At 40.3% G+C, this 19,853-nt stretch overlaps 1 protein-coding gene across 1 annotated transcript; it reads right to left on the minus strand.

The window, feature by feature from the left end:
* Window positions 1-8: 8 nt before the first annotated feature.
* Window positions 9-10,986, minus strand: LOC135500278 (calcitonin gene-related peptide type 1 receptor-like). The gene is made up of 12 exons (XM_064791624.1): window positions 10,224-10,986; window positions 6,536-6,869; window positions 6,011-6,136; window positions 5,580-5,677; window positions 5,040-5,146; window positions 4,678-4,840; window positions 3,413-3,563; window positions 2,982-3,042; window positions 2,629-2,698; window positions 2,221-2,309; window positions 1,766-1,931; window positions 9-1,147 (listed from the first exon to the last, which is right to left on the minus strand). Exons 1-12 carry the CDS (start codon window positions 10,260-10,262, stop codon window positions 890-892), a joined length of 1,662 nt encoding a protein of 553 aa, XP_064647694.1. The 5' UTR covers window positions 10,263-10,986; the 3' UTR covers window positions 9-889.
* Window positions 10,987-19,853: the final 8,867 nt, after the last annotated feature.

Consider the following 19,853-nt stretch of genomic DNA (forward strand, 5'->3'; position numbering starts at 1 on the left):
CCAGCTTACTTATCCTGTTGAGTTGTTTTAAAAACAAAAAGCATGCATTGATAAAAATAATTTATTCATAAGAGCCAATATATATGGGAATTTACTATACATTTGTTTTGTACATAAATATATATGACTTATGTCAACATTGATGGGAACTGAACTCCAAAAACAGCCATCAGCGGCTGCAAATTATGTGACTTTTTATTATGTAAAATAATTACACATTTTTTTTGTAAGGCTGGGTATACGATTCATGTTGTCACTTGTCGAATCATATGTAAACCCGGCCTTACAAAATATGTGAATAATTATTATAATTAATTCGGAGAGTTGCAGTGGCAACTTGATGTTACATTAAACCTGGGCTTGCACTATAAAAGTAGACTGTACAGGCCACATTTAATCCTTCAGCATTTCAGGTAGAGGTTCTCTTTGTGCATCAGGTAATGCAGAGTTTAGTTCCTGCAATCTCTGTCACATCTTCACTATATTCAGGAGACAATTCGTCACTAATTCGCTATAAACATATGGTAAATAAATAGAGGTATATTGTTACTTAGAATCCAATTTTACCTGAGCTCATCAGCTCTGCATCCTCTTCCATAAACTAAGAAGTATCACAACCATGTCCATCGTTCTCATTCAAGCCTAAAAACATGTTTTCGTGCACAATTCATGCGTAACTAATGACATTGACTGCTTTTGCTGTTGTTCAGGGATATAGAAGGGGTGTTCATTACAGTTTATGTAATTACCCATCACCCCTTCCATTTACTTGATGAATTTCAAATGCGACAACAACCGTGATTAGTCATAAACATGATTTCAAGTTTGAATGGTGATTGTGGTACAAGGGTTGCAAATACTCGTACTTGGTTTTAGGTTAAGCCCATCACTATAGTGCAATCACAGTATTCTGGTTCCCAGCACTCTGGGCTTCCTGAATGTACCATACACTTGAATTTCTGGGCTCATTCTGTGTTGTTCCCCCACTAGTGTTCTGCATTGGGAATGAGTCTGGAACGGAGGCATTTCTGCCACTGGAGGAACCTGCAATGGATGTACTGAGTCTTGAGGATTGTGTGCCTTTGCTACTGCTCTTTGATATGGAGATCCTTGCATGACGTTTGTACCGCTGGTAGGCATTGCGAATCTGAAAGATAGATAGATTTTGTCAGCCAGAATATAAAAACTGAGATTTCAAAACGAAAATCCACGATCTATGATATTGTCTGTTCTATGTTGAGATGATAAGAATCTGGATTTAATTTCAGAACCAGAATCCAACTTCAACTTAAGGAATACGCCAGGACTTGAATGCAGACTTATTTCAAGTATCTACTAGGAGATGTTTATAATTGCTAAAGTTTGGAAAAAAGAAAAAAATACTGATAAAAACTCACCTCCTTTGGAAGCAATATTAAATCAAACCACATGAGAATTTCAAAGAGCGGTTTAAAAAAGTTGTGTTTTGGTAAAGAGCTGACTTCATGTGAAAATATCAATTTGGGCAAAAAATGACCTGGGCATTTATTTTATTAGGGTGACGATATGCAACTTGAAAATAACGAAGTCATCTGCTGACTATTGGTTTAAACACGGACATGTGTCTACATCCTGGATAAAATCAGTCATGTAAGGTTCGTCGTGATCGGAATGATCGCAACAACATTTATCAACCTTGTCTTTTGGTATCATCAGAATTCTTAGGCTTTTCCTCCTTGCAAGATTCCGTGCCTAACTAGACGGACATTTGCTGGTGGGTGCTTACCTCTTTCGTAAGAAAACAGTACATAAGCGCCACCAGGAACCCCTGGATCCCGACCACAATGTTGGCGATGATGTCGTATGGTAACCAGTCCTCAGGCCGGTAGCTGAGGACAAGAATCTGGACTCCAAACACTGGTATCAAACTGAATGTCACTTTGATCCCTTGTCTATAGAAAGAAAGGGGAAGAATACCAGACAATGAACAGCAGCTGATTTCTAACATCTTTCTTGAACTTCACCAAAGGCAAACATTCATATATATATAAAAACATTTCTTTTCATTCTTCCAAATGGGAATAGAATCCATATCTATTTGACTGGTATAGCAGACGAACCTTTTCAAGTTGATTATCTATGAGAGAACATAAAGTCGTCGCATCTGCTCCTAGAGAACAAATATAGTCTTCATTATTTTCTATATACATGTCACTAAACATTTAATGTAAAGGCACTCACCTTACTAAATCTACCACATCGTCATCATTTGTGTCAGCAAAATGCCTCATCAGTTCCACTTGGACGGTGATCAGTAATATCAGATTCAACTGGAAAGAGGAGTAACTTTTGTAAAAGTTGGGACTCAACTCGCTAATTCTGTCTCCGTCATCATCATGATCACGGTGATGAAAGGGGAACAAGTTCAAAGACACAACCCTCACATGAGAACCCTCAGAACTAAAACGATTCTGATCAGGGTGCTCGCTAGTCTCTGTCATCATCACAGTCATAATATGTAAGAGGGAAGCCGTACTATGTATTCCGCGTGTCTTCGCAATGACGAAAACCATCATGCCCTGCCTGCTCGTGGTGATTTTTCAGGACTGGGCATTGTTTGGAGAATATTGAGATGGACGGGATACTTACCAAGAGTGCCAACAGGTTGGGAACGACCACAATGTAGTCAAGGTGGGCCGAAGCTGTACCACTCCAACAGCTGTAAGCAAATACTTTATTAATTAGATAATGATAGAGAACAACGTTTGAAATAATAAAGATAGAATGAATGATTTGTCTTAAAAAGATTGAGCAAAAAACGTTAAGAAGAATTGCAAGTGTTGGAAAAGCGATCAGTGCTGAACAAACGTTGATTTAATTGGATTGCTAGTTGAATGTTCCGATTAAGTCGTAAATTGATATATTTGAAAACCGATGGGATGCGTCATGCCAGCGCGCGTGCAAATCATGAAATCAGGCCACACGGGTGAAGATCTACTTGCCGTTCGTTGGCTGTCATCACTCTTGCCACCACCCATGCTATCGTTGGTGGGAAAGGAAGTCCTGTGAGATATAGGAGAGAATAGAAGCTCTACAGAAAATAATGTTCATGGTAAACATTCTGTTAACTGTCTAATACAGGGTCATTGCGAATAATAGTGACGTTGATACTGTTGTTAAAGAAATGTCATCTTGACATTTCAATTTATTCACTTGAACCAGGAAATAGTTTGAGATATAAACCACTTGAAAATCTAAAACTACCTGGTCAAAGTTAATCTATAAAGTGTTTTATAAGTCTGCAGTTGCCATAAATGATTGATGGTTCCTTGATAAGGCAGTGGTGTTAGAATGCTGCATGAGATTGAGAATTAATAAGAGAACCAGTAGGCCTACGTCTGTATTATTACACTTGAAGAGTGATACTACTCACCCCATCCAATAATGATGTGTTTGAGCATGGACTTGTTGCCTCCGATGGGATTTATGAGCACCTCTCGTAGGTACAGCCCTTCACAGAATAACCACCAGTACGTGGCACTTCGGAAATACCAGATTAGGACCTTGAGGACTCTGCACTCTATCTGCATGGAAGACATTTCCAAATCTAAAATTCAATTGGCTAACATGGTATGTGAATGTACTCAATAATATACCATTTACCTAAATAAATGTTCAAATACTGCATCAGTACTACTACAATGAGTTACCACTCAGAGACAGGCATCTTGAACCACAGATCAACTCTCGGCACCGAACTCACTTGTGCGAGGGGAGGAGGATACGACTGACTCTTTTTATTGAGGATGAGAGACGGGTTGATATTCTCTGGAAATAGTATTCCTCAACTTTGCACTGTTCGAATTGAGATGGAGACTATGGAATGCTAAAGCGGAATTTATTTAAGATAATTTATAAATATTCAAGATATTTCATATAAATTCAAGATATTTTATATATATTCAAGATAATTTTATATATTCAAGATATTTTATATACATTCAAGATATTTTATATATATTCAAGGTATGTTTTATTTATTCAATATATGTTTTTTTATATTAAAGATAAAGAATGTGTTCAAAATATTTAATTTTCATTCAAGATATTTTATTTACACCCAACATAAAAAAAAATTTTCCTAAGAATTACCAGAATATTTTGCATTAAAAAAATAAGTATATATACAAAAAATAAAGTTATTCTTGAAGCAAAATTTAAAAGGTCTTGCATATTTATTTTTTGATGCAAAATATTTTGTTATTTCTTAGGAAGAAATATTTTATGTTGGATGTAAATAAAATATCTTGCATGCAAATAAAAAATTCTGAACACTTTTTTTATTTATATATTTTTATATTATATCTTGAATTGAAAAAAACATATCTTGAAAAAAAAATCTTGAATATTTATAAAATATCTTGAATTTCTGAAAAATATCTTGAATATATATATAGAAATTATCTTGAATAAATTCCGCTTAAGCATTCCATAGGAAACACCTTCAGAAATTTTAACATTGAACGGACTTCAAGGGTTTGAGCCGGACTACGTGTAGGCTACCCCATAGGCTCTGATTCGCTGTACATCGAAGAAGGAGATGGGCTCGTCGATCTAAACTTTCTAAATTACGAGCTGCTGGAAAACCATGTTTCGATTTGTGTTCTTGATACATTTACATCGAGAGTATATACATACTGTATTTTCATCCAGGCGGTTGTCCTCCAAGTTTACGATGGCGTCAAGATAATAGATGGGCTCATATATAATGGTAGCTAAGCCCATGAAGATGAATGCTATGAACAGGTTGATATTCAGATTGAATTTACACCGACCCTTCTCATCACGTCGGAGATAGGACCTGGAGGAAAAATGGGAACATCATGAAGCCATGTGAATCAACGTTCACCATGGTGATATCGGAGTTTACCCATGCTCACCATGGTGAATATTTCACCGTCCCAATTCACAATGAAGTGCTGACAGTTCTTGACTAGAACCTGGTATTACTGTCCAAGTGTGTCTAGTCTAGCTCAAAATTTAATAAATTACGATCTTACCTAAAGACTGCATAAAGTGCCACGGCGATTACTAGTGATGCTAAGCTGAAGAGATGGAAAGCGAAGCTCACGTAGATACTGCTAAGCAGGATGGCAGTCTGGTCTTTCTGAAAAGAGATAGTTCGGCTTTCATATATCATGTCGAGAATAGGCTACATTAAGACTTTCTTTATCCTAGCGCCGGATCCTCTTGAGCTGGTGAACGGTGCACAAGCTCATCAGGAGGATCGTTCTCTTAAGATTATAGAAGCAACCAAGGCTAGAAGTATCAAAAGTAGCATGACTATTATGGGAATTGGTGTCCCTTGTTACAATTTAAGGATGAAGTTACAATATAACATGTAAAAAGCTGCCTCGAAAACGCCTGTTTAATTAAGAGTATCAGATGTCATCATCGAAATCCTAGTTGGTAGGTTGATAAGGCCTGATTGTCACCTGGCTCTTCTTAAAACTGAGGTATGCTTAGAATATTCTGGTACGTGTGGTATACTCTTTCAAGCCAATGTCGGAACACATCGACTGGACCATACACTATCTCACCTTATAAAAGCAGTTCGTGTAATTGGTCCATGCCCGGCCAGAGGAATTTGGCCTAGAGTACCAGTGTCCCCCTGCGGAGCATATCTTGGTTGATATCGCTGAAACATATACAAATTATAAATATATTGTTTCCATTTTTAACGATTGCCATACAACCAGCTTGATTTGCAACTTGATTTGACTGTATGCCATAGGTTGCCATCAATCCGATAGATTTTGTTTATTTCAAATCAACCAACTTTGATTACATTCTTAAAAGATATCACTACAATAATGTATTTGATTGTATTCTAAAGAAAGCTTTGTGCAACGAACTTGGTCTTATTGGGAAGGATACAACGGGGAACAAGTTCTACATGTATCTTGATTTGATACTTACACATCACCCCAGACAATTCCGCATCTAGCTAAACCATGTTATGTTTACTTACGTTCCGACGAGACAAGGTCGTCATCGACGTAGTAGCTTGGGCACTCATGACGTGAGAGTGTCGACGCCTTGGCTGCAGACCAACAGTCCACACCGTCCCAAACTGCCGGACAGAAATCAGTATTCTCTGAAATGATAGCGAACAGAAAGCATTAGACATAAAACACTAGACATGTATGTAAGCTTACAAGTGGGTTAATGATATTTTTATTGATGTTTTGAAAATGATGAGTTGGCAGTATCTATAGGTTAGGGATTGGTTTCTGATAAAGGGAACCACTGGAATAATTTTGAATATCATTGGAATCGAAAAGTTCAGTCATGGCTTCATGTGATTGGTTGTTTGAACCCTGTCCGAACTCTTCGATCACTTTGCTTTGTCCTGGCATCATTGATACTGATCCGCACTCACTGACAGTGCCTAGTGTACATGTCAGTGAGACCTCGGGGCAAGGATCCAAGTAAGCAGTCGTAGTGGATGGACTGCGGTCCGATGTATCTACATGCTCCATAATGGTCTCCCTACCTGCTATTTGAACTGGTTTCTGCAGCTGGACCTCACAGCATTGTTTCGCTGCCGCGCAACACTCATACCACTGCGCACATTGATCAGGTGTAAGGTACTTTTCGCACACCTCTACATTCGGAGGGTCATTTACTGTTGGCGTATACTGCACGCTGATATTCGCTTTGAGGAAGAGATTCGGTCCTACATTGAAGTTGGCTTGGATGGGCAGATCATTCTTGAAGAAGAGGATCGGGACACAGTTTGAGCAGGTCCAAGTGATGAAGTCATCATGTGTCAAGTTCCCGTAGCTGTCGAGGCAGTAAGTCTCACTCTCACCGCCGGATGAGGCAATCTGAAACATGACAAAGGGAACGTTTTGGTGTCCTGGGGTCCGAAATAATCACCCAGGCTCGGTTTATTTAGAGTCTACCCTTTGTTACTTGTAATGTGTCACTCACTGATTTCCAAAGAGTGGGCTCCATAGGATTCATGATGTCACTTTTCAACCTCGTGTCCTACATGCTCATCATGACTTAGTGACAACGTGAATCCTTTAGAAGACTATTTTAAAAAGCATTGACACCGTGGTCTTGCGATAAGTCTCTCTGGGGCTGGGCGACTTATGACATGTCTGGTTTCCGTACTCTTTATACTGCAGGATGCCATGGTTATTCCCGTCCATTCCGAAAGAGACTAGAGCATGGAGAGCGAACCATCATTGGTCACTGGCTGCTGCTCTTCAACTATAAGGCGGTGTCGACTATGTCCCTACTCTATCAATTCTCTGTTAATTTACTTTGTGATTGAAAAGACTTGAGCATACGAAACCTATGAGATTAAAAGGAATCGAGCAAATAAAATCTCCCTGTGCTATTTGCTGGTATCGCCTGCCCAATAAAATTATAACCCCCATCGTTCATCATAATGTTTTATGAAACCCATGAATTACTTCAGTAATCTTTAGATGGAAGGTTATCAAAGCGCGGACCATGCACAAAATAACACTTGCTACTTTCTTGCCATCTGTGGCTGGCCACTGCAGCAACATTGTCAGTCCACAATCAAATTATCCCTGCATATGCCGAGATTTCTGAGTTATTCAGACGAAATTGCTATTGTGCCGGGTAAACTCAGTCACGAATCCTTCCTTAATCTGATAGAACTGCGAGGGAAAACGTTGGCGGAAAATGCATCAAGCGAATGTGGTTGTGAAAAGTTCAATTGACATGGGGTTCTTTGAAACGTAACATAGTTTGCCTGTCATGGGATACCTTGGTATTTTAACAGTTTTGGACCGAGATGGTCAACGATATACTACCGCATTCTCAATGTCTTTCCTTCATTAGTCTCACATTGCCTCATTTACTCTCGGTTGGTTTACCAGTGTGACAGACCTACCAAGCAAGCACAGTGAAGCAGATCAGATGTCCCTATGGACCAATCAGTTTATGATCACATAATTATCTTGATTCCTTAGGTTCAGTTATCCTCTGCTGCTATTATCAATTAAGGGATAGGGGCACCTTTGAGGAATGAATTTTGTAGTGGAAGGCCACCATGCATCGTCTTTTATACATTTCACGAGGAATGCTGTCAGATATTGGGTGATAGATTTCTGCTCGGTTGCTGGCCGAAAACCGGAAATTCCGGTATTAAGGCTGATTTTCGTGACCGTAAGGCTGGGTTACTGAGAGCCGTAGGTATAAAAATCATAATCTTATTGGCGTAATTGTGACTGGTCGTTCCCCCAATGCAGGTAAGCTATCGATGATTCTATCCACAATAACCACTCAAACTGGCGTCTGTTTCATTATTTGTCCTAGTAATAAGCCAGTCGTTATGGAAACCGCCAGATAGCAGACCTAAATTTGATATCATAACAATATTAAACATCTAACAATGTAGTTATTAGTATATGGTGGGACATTTTAATGTCACTATTTACTCTGAACTGATTCAATTATATGGACATTCAAAATGAAGTGAATACCCATTTAAAACGTGGGAGGCTGGAAAACAAATTGAACAGACACTTGCTAAGAATCGATATCATTTGACCTTGATACCACTATGAATCTGGTCCACCTATCATGCCGAATACGAACATACCCATCTTCTCCCTTTAATTTCACTAAAGTCATGTAATTGTGAGCAACATGGGCGAGACGAAATATGAGTCATAAATTTCGAAAATTAAATCGGTTAGTGGAATGAACCGTGACTCGGTCCGCTATCTTTGTTTACCGAGTGATCAAAACAGTAATAAATACCGATATTGTCATTCTAGAATAGTTTATGAGAATTCAATTCACTTCATTATCTAAAAGGCTACGGATTTGATCTATGTCTATGGTTGCGTATAGTTGTTAAATCTATATATTTGTGGATGGTGTCCTGTTAAAAACAAACAGCATTCGCAAACAATTGGCAGCTTCGGCTAGATCTTAATGGAGATTTAGGTGATGAATAATGTGATGAGATAGTCAGCCTTGCTTCTTTGATAGTTTCCTTGACGCTTCTTTCGGGTTGTTTGGATAGAACCGTTTACCCTGTGAACTGGACAATCACTGAAAAGGTAGCTGAGTCAAAAATGGGTCAACTGGCCGATTGAAGATTGTTTAAGGTCAGCCAACTGCTAGCAACCAAACTGCTTGGCCTGTTGACGAACTTGGGCCTAGTAAACTGACCAATAGAGTTTGTAAAATGACGAAACTGTTGCTGGTGAGTTTATCGAGTTTGTCAACTGACCAATGAGTTTGATCAGCAAGCAGTCGATCAACCTTTAAAACAACATTATGTTTGACAGGTCAGTATGGAATGCTGAAGCAGAATTTATTCAAGATAATTTATATATATTCAAGATATTTTACATATATTCAAGATATTTTATATATATTCAAGATATGTTTTTTTATTCAAGATATGTTTTTCTTATTCAAGATATAATTATCTATATTCAAAATAACTTCTAGAATAACTTCAGAATAGCTTCAAGAATAACTTTATTTTTAATATATATATTTATTTTTTAATGCAAAATATTCTGGTAATTCTTAGTAAAACATTTTTTATGTTGGATGTAAATAAAATATCTTGAATGAAAATAAAATATTTTGAACACAATCTTTCTCTTGAATATAAAAAACAAATCTTTAATAAAAAAAACAACATATCTTGAATATATATAAATTATCTTGAATATATATAAGATATCTTGAATATATATAAATCATCTTGAATAAATTCCACTTTAGCATTCCATAGGCCAGGCCCATCAGCACGCGTTGTTGTAATTGGCTCTGTTTCTTGCGAAGTCCGCTCTATATGTATGTTTATTCGTACAAAACTAGTACAGATTGTTGTGCATAGTGCAGATCAACTTGTCTTTGAACCTTAAGTGCATTACAAAAACGTATCTTATGTATTATTAAATAGTGCAAAGGAAGTCTATAATTTGTCCTAAATCTTCCTTTGACCTATCAGAGGTGACCGAATATACATGTTTTAAAGTTATCACTCAATTTGTCAGTCATATTATAAAACGTACATGTATCAACGATGGACTGGGTATTCTTGCAAATGTGTAGCAGGGAATATTTATATGAATGAGTCATACCAAGATTAGGTGAATAACCTGTTATAGAAAACCTCCACTCTCCCTGTGCCCTTCAGGGTGCCTTGTCAAGACTCAACAAAGGATACATACCTGAGCAAATATTACAGGAATCAGTGCAGCAAATATCATGATTTGGCCTTTTCTCTTGTCGTTAGTTCTCCCCGAGAGTCCTCCTAAATCTACTGAAATTGTGTTACTCTCCTCGTGCACCTGGCCAAGAAAGTGACGGTTAACTTTGGTCCAGTAAGCGAGCGATGGCCCCAGAAGGTTTCGTCTCCAGCCCTTTCCGTTATCAATATCCAGAAGCGCTAGGCAGCGCTAATCTGATGATGTCAGGTCACAATAATTATGTCCTTAAAGATGATGAAAGTCCTCAGGTGGAAAAATAAGATATTGGCACCATGTAGTGCCTCCTTTATTTCCCCTCCGTCCTGTTCCGTTATCCAACCACACAGTGTTTTGTCAGCCAAGTTGATCAGGCGCCACCGGCAGCGTTTGGGAAAATCTCAGTGGCAGTTTCTACGTGATCGAGGATCGTTTCAATTCTGAAAGTATCCAATTAAGTGATCTCCACCTAGCTCTCTGTCTGAAGCGTCCAGTTCGTGACCGCGCCTGTCTTTCCTCTTTTGTTGAAATCTCTTAAAAGTCCTTGATTCAGTCCCCAGAAAGTGCAGATCTTCTATTTCCTATTCGATCAGTGTTAACGTTGTCCTTGTGTCTTTATAATGGAGAGCCAGTATTGTACGTGTGCCCATCCATATGTTTTGATGCCGTATCTGTATTACAAAGCGTCCCGCGGTGCTGCCTGTGGTAATATGATCAGGTAAGATACTGGTATCTCAGCGTTATCAATGTTTTGTTATACCCAGCGCTCGGCCCAATCAAATCGCGTAGTTGTAGTTTATATCACCAGCTGACCAAGGAAGTACATGTAAAATATAATCGATAAGTATGACATTCCGAAGTTGGCCTGGGCTATCTCTATCTAAACCAATTTGGTTGATTGGTCAGCTGACTGCGTCAAAATACCAAAGCAAAAATCACACTGGAACTACATGTATGAGAATGACGTCATGTGCTTTGAACCAACCGAAGTGGGTTATCTTTAAGTGTGTTCGATTTGATAGATTTCAGAGAAATAATTAAAACAAAAAGTAAATATTTCTCAGACTCCAAGCAAGTGATATATACATGAACGACCATTGAGTCGGTCGCAGTATGTCGAAAATCGCTGCTAATAAATCTATTTATCTTTGATAACTTTCGAGGATTGAACATGACAATGACGTCGTATCTATTTTGAACCAATTTGATGTGCAGTATCTATATGATCTACAGGCGTTATTGATTTGAACTTTTAGAAACTCCTGATATAGATCGATCGCTATGAATCTTAATGATATCACAATAGATCACCCATTCAGAAATTTCCGAAAATGGAATTCCCGGCTGATATTACAAAAATCGCATTCGAGATTCCCGGGCATCCATATTTGCGTACTTCTTACATGTAGATTTCGAATGATACTTACTTGAACTCCCTTCCCACTGCTTTTGGCCAAGACCTGCCCCCAGCCGGGTCCCTGGTGACTACGGTCAATGTCAGGTGTTATTGGTTTGCCGAACACTTCAGCTAAAGTTGTCATAAACTTTCGCAAGGATTACAATGTTGATTCTGAGTGATAAAGACGGTATCATCAGCCTTTATTATTCCCGTTAAGAGCTTTTATAAACAGGCATAACTCATTGCGTTGAAATAAACCAAAAATGGAAAAAATTCCGTCGGGTATCCTAAAACTATTGCTCCTATCAAAGCAATAGTTGACGTTTATGGCCCGCGAAACTGAGTATACATGTAGTTTCAAGTATAATCGTATATTTCGATAGTTGTACAGATTTTTCTCAACATATTGTATCTATATACCTCAGTGATGTAAAAGATTATCTTTGCAGTTGATTTAACGTTTAAATGGCCTTTTTTTAAAGTTTAAAATAATCGAGGTCAGCAGGGTCAGAGTCAATCAACTGAGTGTTGCTCTGGCAGGGTCAAAAGAAATCATTGTTGGCGCTGATGATGTCAGCAATATGGTAGATTTCCGCCCCACTCGTGAGATTTGCTCTCGTCATGTCATGAGCACATTGAACTGCTAGTGAACCGTGCTGAATATGTACCGGCGATCGCTCTCTCCATCATCACCGACGACGGCCATATGGTCGTGCGAGGTCGTTTCAATGAAAAAGACGCACGCCACTGCCGTACCAGTACCTGAGAAAACTCTTTGACTGATTCTGGTTGAAAAACTCACGTTTCGACACTAATACTTTTTGCCCCAATGTAGCCTCGAAAATACCAGCTGCCGATTAGAACCACCCTCGGTAGTCCTCGAACGCCCGGAATCCGTATACAATGTATGCTGCAGTTTGAAAAGTTTGGGTGCGGGGTATGATAATGATAATAATAAAAAGTTTCACATCTGTTCGTGGATGGTTGGATAACAAAATAAGGAAGAAGAAAAAAAAAAGAGAAAACTGCGGCAGATTCACCGGGAGTCGAACCTGTGACCAGCTGATCCACAGTCAAACACTCTTAACGCTGAACCGTCAAAGCTTTCATGCTGAAGTGACGATTTTATTCGCCTCTTATATTCGATATGCAAACGAGCGCGCCGCAATCGTGACAAGGTCGCGCAGGCGGCAGAGTGATTGACCGAAATAGTTCCAAGTAATCGTATATTTCGATAGTTGTAGAGATTTTTCTCAACATATTGTATCTATATACCTCAGTGATATAAAATATTATCTTTGCAGTTGATTTAACTTTTCAATGGCCTTTCTTTAAAGTTTTAAAAAATCGTGGTCAGCAGGGTCAGAGTCAATCAACAGAGTGTTGCTTTGGCAGGGTCAAAGGAAATCATTGTTGGCGCTGATGATGTCAGCCATATGGCAGATTTCCGCCCCACCCGTGAGATTTGCTCTCGTCATGTCATGAGCACATTGAACTGCTAGTGAACCGTGCTGAATATGTACCAGCGATCGCTCTCTCCATCATCACCGACCATATGTGCCGGTGGCGGTCGTGCGAGGTCGTTTCAATGAAAAAGACGCACGCCATTGCCGTACCAGTACCTGAGAAAACTCTTTGACTGATTCTGATTTGAAAACTCACGGTCCGACACTAATACTTTTTTGCCCCAATGTAGCCTCGAAAATACCAACTGCCGATTAGAACCACCCTCGTTAGTCCTCGAATTCGGCGGAATCAGTATGTGCTGCAGTTTGAAAAGTTTGAGTGCGGAGTATGATAATGATAATAATGAAAACTTTCACATCTGTTCGTGGATGGTAAGATAACAAAATGAGGAAGAAGAAAAAAAAAAATTCGGGGATTTACCGGGAGTCGAACCTGTGACCCGCTGATCTATAGTCAAACACTCTTAGCGCTGAACTGTCAAGGCTTTCATGCTGAAGAGACGGTTTTATTCGCCACTGATATGCGATATGCAAACGAGCGCGTCGCAATTCTGACAAGGTCGCGCAGGCGGCAGAGTGATTGACCGAAATAGTTCCAAGTAATCGTATATTTCGATAGTTGTACAGATTTTTCTCAACATATTGTATCTATATACCTCAGTGATATAAAAGATTATCTCTGAAGTTGATTTAACGTTTCAATGGCCTTTTTTCAAAGTTTTAAAAAATCGAGGTCAGCAGGGTCAGAGTCAATCGACAGAGTGTTGCTCTGGCAGGGTCAAAAGAAATCATTGTTGGCGCTGATGATGTCAGCCATATGGCAGATTTCCGCCCCACCCGTGAGATTTGATCTCGTCATGTCATGAGCACATTGAACTGCTAGTGAACCGTGCTGAATATGTACCAGCGATCGCTCTCTCCATCATCACCGACCATATGTGCCGGTGGCGGTCGTGCGAGGTCGTTTCAATGAAAAAGACGCACGCCATTGCCGTACCAGTACCTGAGAAAACTCTTTGACTGATTCTGATTTGAAAACTCACGGTCCGACACTAATACTTTTTTGCCCCAATGTAGCCTCGAAAATACCAACTGCCGATTAGAACCACCCTCGTTAGTCCTCGAATGCCCGGAATCAGTATGTGCTGCAGTTTGAAAAGTTTGAGTGCGGGGTATGATAATGATAATAATGAAAACTTTCACATCTGTTCGTGGATGGTAAGATAACAAAATAAGGAAGAAGAAAAAAAAACAATTCGGGGATTTACCGGGAGTCGAACCTGTGACCCGCTGATCTTCAGTCAAACACTCTTAGCGCTGAACTGTCAAGGCTTTCATGCTGAAGTGACGATTTTATTCGCCACTTATATGCGATATGCAAACGAGCGCGTCGCAATTCTGACAAGGTCGCGCAGGCGGCAGAGTGATTGACCGTAATAGTTCCAAGTAATCGTATATTTCGATAGTTGTACAGATTTTTCTCAACATATTGTATCTATATACCTCAGTGATATAAAAGATTATCTCTGAAGTTGATTTAACGTTTCAATGGCCTTTTTTCAAAGTTTTAAAAAATCGAGGTCAGCAGGGTCAGAGTCAATCGACAGAGTGTTGCTCTGGCAGGGTCAAAAGAAACAATTGTTGGCGCTGATGATGTCAGCAATATGGCAGATTTCCGCCCCACCCGTGAGATTTGATCTCGTCATGTCATGAGCACATTGAACTGCTAGTGAACCGTGCTGAATATGTACCGGCGGTCGCTCTCTCCATCATCACCGACCATATGTGCCGGTGGCGGTCGTGCGAGGTCGTTTCAATGAAAAAGACGCACGCCATTGCCGTACCAGTACCTGAGAAAACTCTTTGACTGATTCTGATTTGAAAACTCACGGTCCGACACTAATACTTTTTTGCCCCAATGTAGCCTCGAAAATACCAACTGCCGATTAGAACCACCCTCGTTAGTCCTCGAATGCCCGGAATCAGTATGTGCTGCAGTTTGAAAAGTTTGAGTGCGGGGTATGATAATGATAATAATGAAAACTTTCACATCTGTTCGTGGATGGTAAGATAACAAAATAAGGAAGAAGAAAAAAAAAACAATTCGGGGATTTACCGGGAGTCGAACCTGTGACCCGCTGATCTTCAGTCAAACACTCTTAGCGCTGAACTGTCAAGGCTTTCATGCTGAAGTGACGATTTTATTCGCCACTTATATGCGATATGCAAACGAGCGCGTCGCAATTCTGACAAGGTCGCGCAGGCGGCAGAGTGATTGACCGTAATAGTTCCAAGTAATCGTATATTTCGATAGTTGTACAGATTTTTCTCAACATATTGTATCTATATACCTCAGTGATATAAAAGATTATCTCTGAAGTTGATTTAACGTTTCAATGGCCTTTTTTCAAAGTTTTGAAAAAATCGAGGTCAGCAGGGTCAGAGTCAATCGACAGAGTGTTGCTCTGGCAGGGTCAAAAGAAACAATTGTTGGCGCTGATGATGTCAGCAATATGGCAGATTTCCGCCCCACCCGTGAGATTTGATCTCGTCATGTCATGAGCACATTGAACTGCTAGTGAACCGTGCTGAATATGTACCGGCGGTCGCTCTCTCCATCATCACCGACCATATGTGCCGGTGGCGGTCGTGCGAGGTCGTTCCAATGAAAAAGACGCACGCCATTGCCGTACCAGTACCTGAGAAAACTCTTTGACTGATTCTGATTTGAAAACTCACGGTCCGACACTAATACTTTTTTGCCCCAATGTAGCCTCGAAAATACCAACTGCCGATTAGAACCACCCTCGTTAGTCCTCGAATGCCCGGAATCAGTATGTGCTGCAGTTTGAAAAGTTTGAGTGCGGGGTATGATAATGATAATAATGAAAACTTTCACATCTGTTCGTGAATGGTAAGATAACAAAATAAGGAAGAAGAAAAAAAAAATTCGGAGATTTACCGGGAGTCGAACCTGTGACCCGCTGATCTACAGTCAAACACTCTTAGCGCTGAACTGTCAAGGCTTTCATGCTGAAGTGACGATTTTATTCGCCACTTATATGCGATATGCAAACGAGCGCGTCGCAATTCTGACAAGGTCGCGCAGGCGGCAGAGTGATTGACCGAAATAGTTCCAAGTAATCGTATATTTCGATAGTTGTACCGATTTTTCTCAACATATTGTATCTATATACCTCAGTGATATAAAAAATTATCTCTGAAGTTGATTTAACGTTTCAATGGCCTTTTTTCAAAGTTTTAAAAAATCGAGGTCAGCAGGGTCAGAGTCAATCGACAGAGTGTTGCTCTGGCAGGGTCAAAAGAAACAATTGTTGGCGCTGATGATGTCAGCAATATGGCAGATTTCCGCCCCACCCGTGAGATTTGATCTCGTCATGTCATGAGCACATTGAACTGCTAGTGAACCGTGCTGAATATGTACCGGCGGTCGCTCTCTCCATCATTACCGACCATATGTGCCGGTGGCGGTCGTGCGAGGTCGTTTCAATGAAAAAGACGCACGCCATTGCCGTACCAGTACCTGAGAAAACTCTTTGACTGATTCTGATTTGAAAACTCACGGTCCGACACTAATACTTTTTTGCCCCAATGTAGCCTCGAAAATACCAACTGCCGATTAGAACCACCCTCGTTAGTCCTCGAATGCCCGGAATCAGTATGTGCTGCAGTTTGAAAAGTTTGAGTGCGGGGTATGATAATGATAATAATGAAAACTTTCACATCTGTTCGTGGATGGTAAGATAACAAAATAAAGAAGAAGAAGAAAAAAAAAATTCGGGGATTTACCGGGAGTCGAACCTGTGACCCGCTGATCTACAGTCAAACACTCTTAGCGCTGAACTGTCAAGGCTTTCATGCTGAAGCGACGGTTTTATTCGCCACTTATATGCGATATGCAAACGAGCGCGTCGCAATTCTGACAAGGTCGCGCAGGCGGCAGAGTGATTGACCGAAATAGTTCCAAGTAATCGTATATTTCGATAGTTGTACCGATTTTTCTCAACATATTGTATCTATATACCTCAGTGATATAAAAGATTATCTATGAAGTTGATTTAACGTTTCAATGGCCTTTTTTCAAAGTTTTAAAAAATCGAGGTCAGCAGGGTCAGAGTCAATCGACAGAGTGTTGCTCTGGCAGGGTCAAAAGAAATCATTGTTGGCGCTGATGATGTCAGCCATATGGCAGATTTCCGCCCCACCCGTGAGATTTGATCTCGTCACATCATGAGCACATTGAACTGCTAATGAACCGTGCTGAATATGTACCGGCGGTCGCTCTCTCCATCATTACCGACCATATGTGCCGGTGGCGGTCGTGCGAGGTCGTTTCAATGAAAAAGACGCACGCCATTGCCGTACCAGTACCTGAGAAAACTCTTTGACTGATTCTGATTTGAAAACTCACGGTCCGACACTAATACTTTTTTGCCCCAATGTAGCCTCGAAAATACCAACTGCCGATTAGAACCACCCTCGTTAGTCCTCGAATGCCCGGAATCAGTATGTGCTGCAGTTTGAAAAGTTTGAGTGCGGGGTATGATAATGATAATAATGAAAACTTTCACATCTGTTCGTGGATGGTAAGATAACAAAATAAGGAAGAAGAAAAAAAAAACAATTCGGGGATTTACCGGGAGTCGAACCTGTGACCCGCTGATCTTCAGTCAAACACTCTTAGCGCTGAACTGTCATGGCTTTCATGCTGAAGTGACGATTTTATTCGCCACTTATATGCGATATGCAAACGAGCGCGTCGCAATTCTGACAAGGTCGCGCAGGCGGCAGAGTGATTGATCGTAATAGTTCCAAGTAATCGTATATTTCGATAGTTGTACAGATTTTTCTCAACATATTGTATCTATATACCTCAGTGATATAAAAGATTATCTCTGAAGTTGATTTAACGTTTCAATGGCCTTTTTTGAAAAAATCGAGGTCAGCAGGGTCAGAGTCAATCAACTGAGTGTTGCTCTGGCAGGGTCAAAAGAAATCATTGTTGGCGCTGATGATGTCAGCAATATGGTAGATTTCCGCCCCACTCGTGAGATTTGCTCTCGTCATGTCATGAGCACATTGAACTGCTAGTGAACCGTGCTGAATATGTACCGGCGATCGCTCTCTCCATCATCACCGACGACGGCCATATGGTCGTGCGAGGTCGTTTCAATGAAAAAGACGCACGCCACTGCCGTACCAGTACCTGAGAAAACTCTTTGACTGATTCTGGTTGAAAAACTCACGTTTCGACACTAATACTTTTTGCCCCAATGTAGCCTCGAAAATACCAGCTGCCGATTAGAACCACCCTCGGTAGTCCTCGAACGCCCGGAATCCGTATACAATGTATGCTGCAGTTTGAAAAGTTTGGGTGCGGGGTATGATAATGATAATAATAAAAAGTTTCACATCTGTTCGTGGATGGTTGGATAACAAAATAAGGAAGAAGAAAAAAAAGAAGAGAAAACTGCGGCAGATTCACCGGGAGTCGAACCTGTGACCAGCTGATCCACAGTCAAACACTCTTAACGCTGAACCGTCAAGGCTTTCATGCTGAAGTGACGATTTTATTCGCCTCTTATATGCGATATGCAAACGAGCGCGCCGCAATCGTGACAAGGTCGCGCAGGCGGCAGAGTGATTGACCGAAATAGTTCCAAGTAATCGTATATTTCGATAGTTGTAGAGATTTTTCTCAACATATTGTATCTATATACCTCAGTGATATAAAATATTATCTTTGCAGTTGATTTAACGTTTCAATGGCCTTTCTTTAAAGTTTTAAAAAATCGTGGTCAGCAGTGTCAGAGTCAATCAACAGAGTGTTGCTTTGGCAGGGTCAAAGGAAATCATTGTTGGCGCTGATGATGTCAGCCATATGGCAGATTTCCGCCCCACCCGTGAGATTTGCTCTCGTCATGTCATGAGCACATTGAACTGCTGGTGAACCGTGCTGAATATGTACCAGCGATCGCTCTCTCCATCATCACCGACCATATGTGCCGGTGGCGGTCGTGCGAGGTCGTTTCAATGAAAAAGACGCACGCCATTGCCGTACCAGTACCTGAGAAAACTCTTTGACTGATTCTGATTTGAAAACTCACGGTCCGACACTAATACTTTTTGCCCCAATGTAGCCTCGAAAATACCAACTGCCGATTAGAACCACCCTCGTTAGTCCTCGAATTCGGCGGAATCAGTATGTGCTGCAGTTTGAAAAGTTTGAGTGCGGAGTATGATAATGATAATAATGAAAACTTTCACATCTGTTCGTGGATGGTAAGATAACAAAATGAGGAAGAAGAAAAAAAAAAAATTCGGGGAGTCGAGTCGAACCTGTGACCCGCTGATCTATAGTCAAACACTCTTAGCGCTGAACTGTCAAGGCTTTCATGCTGAAGAGACGGTTTTATTCGCCACTGATATGCGATATGCAAACGAGCGCGTCGCAATTCTGACAAGGTCGCGCAGGCGGCAGAGTGATTGACCGAAATAGTTCCAAGTAATCGTATATTTCGATAGTTGTACAGATTTTTCTCAACATATTGTATCTATATACCTCAGTGATATAAAAGATTATCTATGAAGTTGATTTAACGTTTCAATGGCCTTTTTTCAAAGTTTTAAAAAATCGAGGTCAGCAGGGTCAGAGTCAATCGACAGAGTGTTGCTCTGGCAGGGTCAAAAGAAATCATTGTTGGCGCTGATGATGTCAGCCATATGGCA

Source organism: Lineus longissimus, chromosome 16 (genome assembly GCF_910592395.1).
Source record: "Lineus longissimus chromosome 16, tnLinLong1.2, whole genome shotgun sequence".
Taxonomy (NCBI): Eukaryota; Metazoa; Nemertea; class Pilidiophora; order Heteronemertea; family Lineidae; genus Lineus; species Lineus longissimus.